The sequence below is a fragment of the Fusarium falciforme genome, chromosome 1 (assembly GCF_026873545.1).
Source record: "Fusarium falciforme chromosome 1, complete sequence".
Lineage (NCBI taxonomy): Eukaryota > Fungi > Ascomycota > Sordariomycetes > Hypocreales > Nectriaceae > Fusarium > Fusarium falciforme.
Genome location: NC_070544.1, coordinates 4,458,751 through 4,462,411, shown reverse-complemented (window position 1 = coordinate 4,462,411; position 3,661 = coordinate 4,458,751). Strand labels below are relative to the sequence as shown.

Sequence of the window (3,661 nt, the reverse complement as noted above, 5' to 3'; positions counted from 1 at the left end):
TCAAAGATCTGCTACAAAACCCGACAGGTTCTCTTCCTTAATCATCATCATCTGCTTATGCGCCATCCTCGAACTCGTCTCAGTCGTCGATCCGCCCAGCCACCCGCTCCAGATTTTCTGCATCACATTGTCCGGGCTCATCAGCTTACTACCCTTGACGGCCTCGTCATCTCCCTCGCCCACCGTCAGCAGGAGCCTCTCAATGGTAGGAAATCCATCAACGACGTGCCACAGGCACCCGAAAACCTGGTCACTCTCCTGGCGCGGATAGCCCAGCTCGGCCAGCATGCAGGCCACGTGCCGTACCCTTCGCGTGTCCTCGCGGCGCAGGAAATACACCATGGGCGAGTTGAAGCCGTACGAGTCGTAAGCCTCCAACTCGCCCGCAAGCCAGACGGTGTCGAGCGCAAAGTTGAACCAGACCCGTGCGGGCGCCGAAACGGGCGTGTCCGAGAGGAGCTTGGAGATGCGCCAGGAAAAGGTGAGCTCGTAGTGCTCCAGCGCGAGATACCGCGATTCGCGGTTGACGTGTAGGAGAACCGGTACTGATCTGCCGTGAGATCGTGAGTTGAGTTCCTTAATTCTCTCACCAAGGCGTTCATCGCGCTGCATACAGCAGACGACGACGATGCGCGGCTGGATGAGGTAGGACCATATCCTCAGGCGCAGCTCAGGAGGGAGCTGCGTGAACTGGGGAAATGCGGTGAGCGAGGAAGGCGATGTCTTCTTGGCATGTGGATGCTCCGAGAGGCCATCATCAAAAGTGCGAAACTCGAGCCAGAATCTGGGGTTCGGGCTCTGCTCCTCGTCAACCTCCATGTCCTTCATGATGGCGGGTTAAAGAGGAGGATAACGTGACTCAATTGGCCTAGAAAGTGTAAAAACCGATATTCAAGCCAGGTCTGATGGCAAACTTCACGTTTTTGGCGGGGGTTTGAGATAAAATAGACGCATCGCATTCGCATCCATGTTTTCCCGTAAGGCCCAAGGTCAGGTCATGCGATTATTGCCGGGAATTGGTCCCAGCTAATCATTTGCTGTCACTGCAATACGTAGACGGCCCGACGGAACTTGGCGCTCCGTGTTCTTTGCTTTATCTAAGGAAACCTTGCTATCTCGAGAGGCTATAAGTTGCATTCCGGAGATATATGCGTGTCATAAGTACGGCAGAGTCAACATGTTGTAACCATCTCTTTGATATAGAGCTGACTCCGAGGCGCCGATCTCGGCACCCTGATAATCAGTGTCACCGCCCGTCATGATAACACGTCTCATGGGTTGTCCAAGCAAGCTCCATACCGCCATTAAACAAACAAAGGGTATATTCTATCTTGCGCTTGAGAAATGTCATGGTCAAACAAATCGCTGTCTAAATACTATACCAATGCCCAACCCGTTAAATCAACTACCACTCCATCGCCCTTGATATTATAGTCTAGACTTGCTGGTCACCCCGCTCTCCCGAGCCTGTGCTTCCTGACCATCCCCTGCCATGCGAACTCTCTAGTCTATATCCCGCCTTTTCAACTCCAAACTTCTCCTGACCTCTAAGCAGCTTGAGAAGATAAGAGCCTTGAACCACGATGTCTGTTGGGCCCTCCGAGCTGGGGGGACCCTGGCCAAGCTTGACATTGCCAAGACAGGCTGCGAATGGGAATGCCTGATAAAAGGTTAGATGTCAATCAAGGACCGAGAGAGGTGTAAGCTTACCAGTGCGACAAACGGGGTAATAGCAACGAATGCCCACACAACGCCCATCTTGGCATCGTGAATGGCCTGCCCCTTGAGCTCGCTGGATGAGGATGATGACTGAACTTCGGTAAAGTCGCTGCTGCTCGAGTCGATACCGGAAGTGTTGTTGAAGACAGTCGACATGATGGTCAACCCAATAGTGCCACCAAAGGGAACAGCAACGGCCATCAAGCCGATGACCGAAGCACGGAGGTTCTTGAATAGACCAATTCCATGAAGTGGCGAGGCCATGAATCGCATACCACTGCCACACCCGACAAGAGCCATCATTCCAAAGATGGTGCTGAGCTTCTCGGCCCAAATAGCCCAGCCAAGCAGGCCGATACCGATCGCTTCCACAAGAGTTCCCAGGAACACGCAGGGAAAGGTCATGCGGGGCCACCGATTGCACATGAAAGAGCAGATGTAAACACCAACTATATGAGTGTGAGCAATGAATTCGCAGTGCGTCGGGTTACCTGAGGGGACAAACCTCCCAGTCCAGGAACAAAGTACAGAAGCTGCACACCAGCTTTATCAGGCTCGTAACCCTGTAACACTGTTAGATTGCGCCTTAGTACGAACACAGCCTAAAAAGACATACCCTGACAGCAATGAAATAGATATTGCAGAAATAGAGCACCTATTCAAGTTAGAAACGTACACCATACCAAGAAGGGTCAACACTTACGGCGTACATGCCCATTCCTGTGGCACACTCGCAGTAGAAGAGAAGACCAATGTCTCTGTTAGAAATTAAGTCCCAGGGAATCATCGCCCGCTGCCAGGGAAGCTTCTCAGCCATGGTGTTTCCAGGAGCCAAGAGATACTCCCAGTATAGAAAGACACCGGTGCAGATGACTCCAAGAACGAGGGGGACGATCACAGCGGCCGATCCCCAGGGGTAGGTTGCACCACCCCAAGTCATGGCGAGGATGATGAGACCAAAACCAAAGATAAACAGGAGCTGACCACCAACATCCACCATCTTGAGCCTGGCAATGAACTTGGTCCTCCTTCCGGTTTCGGCGGTTTCGTTGAGCTCGGGGATGGGCTGAGGACCGAGAAGCTCTTTGCGCAGTAGAAAGAAAATGATGATAAGAGCCACCACTGCAATGGGAAGGTTAATGGCAAAGCACCATCTCCAGTCCGCATTGGTAAGATATCCTAACAGTCCATGTTAGTCCCGGCTATCCCTAAAGTGATGCGAAACCAAAAGGGAAGAGCAACTTACCACCAATTACAGGGCCAATTGCATAAGAGATGCCACCCACAAGCGCAAAGATGGCCCAATTCCTGGCGTTCTCCTGTAGCGAGACCTTGTCGGCCAGAATGGTACGAACAACAACATTCAGGCCTGCTGCTGCAAGACCCTGGAAACCTCGGCCAAGTAGAAGAACTGGGAACGAATTGGTAGGGGCACCTGTGCAGAGTGCGCTGCCGATCAGCATGAAGATGACGGCTGCGTTGAGGGAGGCGTTTCGGCCAAAGACATCGGCCATCTGCGCCCAGAAGGGGATGAAGGCGGCCGAAGTGAGGTTGAATGATGAGACAATCCAGTTCAGTTGTGAGATTTCATTAAAATCACCGGCAATCCAAGGTAGAGCGCTTGCGATACTAGGAAAGAGGTCAGCACCATGGGGGTTGCCAAATGACGAATTGCCTACATTGTTGAATCGAGGGCCTGAAGGGCAAAGGGTGCCATCAGGCCAAGAATGATCTTCCATCGGTATTTCGTAGCGGCTTTCTCGTCTGCAGCACAAGTTGGGCATGGCTCACTCGAGGGCTCAGACCCATCGCGGTGAATGCATTGTGGTTGTTTGTTTGTCGTCTCAGGCCGAGTCTCTTGGAGTTCCATGGATGGCGCGGGTGGCGTTGTTGGCGTTTTACCACGCTGTGATCGAATGGCCTTTTTGACTAACGAGATCAT

General features: G+C 52.5%; 2 protein-coding genes across 2 annotated transcripts; both read right to left on the bottom strand.

Moving 5' to 3' along the window:
- Nucleotides 1-828, bottom strand: NCS54_00125700 (2EXR domain-containing protein; the record flags this gene model as incomplete). Its single annotated transcript, XM_053146888.1, has 1 exon — nucleotides 1-828. One exon carries the CDS (start codon nucleotides 826-828, stop codon nucleotides 1-3), a length of 828 nt encoding a protein of 275 aa, XP_053002863.1.
- A 607-nt stretch (nucleotides 829-1,435) lies between these two features.
- Nucleotides 1,436-3,661, bottom strand: NCS54_00125600 (MFS domain-containing protein; the record flags this gene model as incomplete). The annotated part of the gene is made up of 7 exons (XM_053146887.1): nucleotides 1,436-1,660; nucleotides 1,711-2,168; nucleotides 2,225-2,282; nucleotides 2,336-2,374; nucleotides 2,423-2,898; nucleotides 2,966-3,348; nucleotides 3,399-3,661. The coding sequence occupies 7 exons, from the start codon at nucleotides 3,659-3,661 to the stop codon at nucleotides 1,436-1,438; spliced, it is 1,902 nt and encodes a 633-aa protein (XP_053002862.1).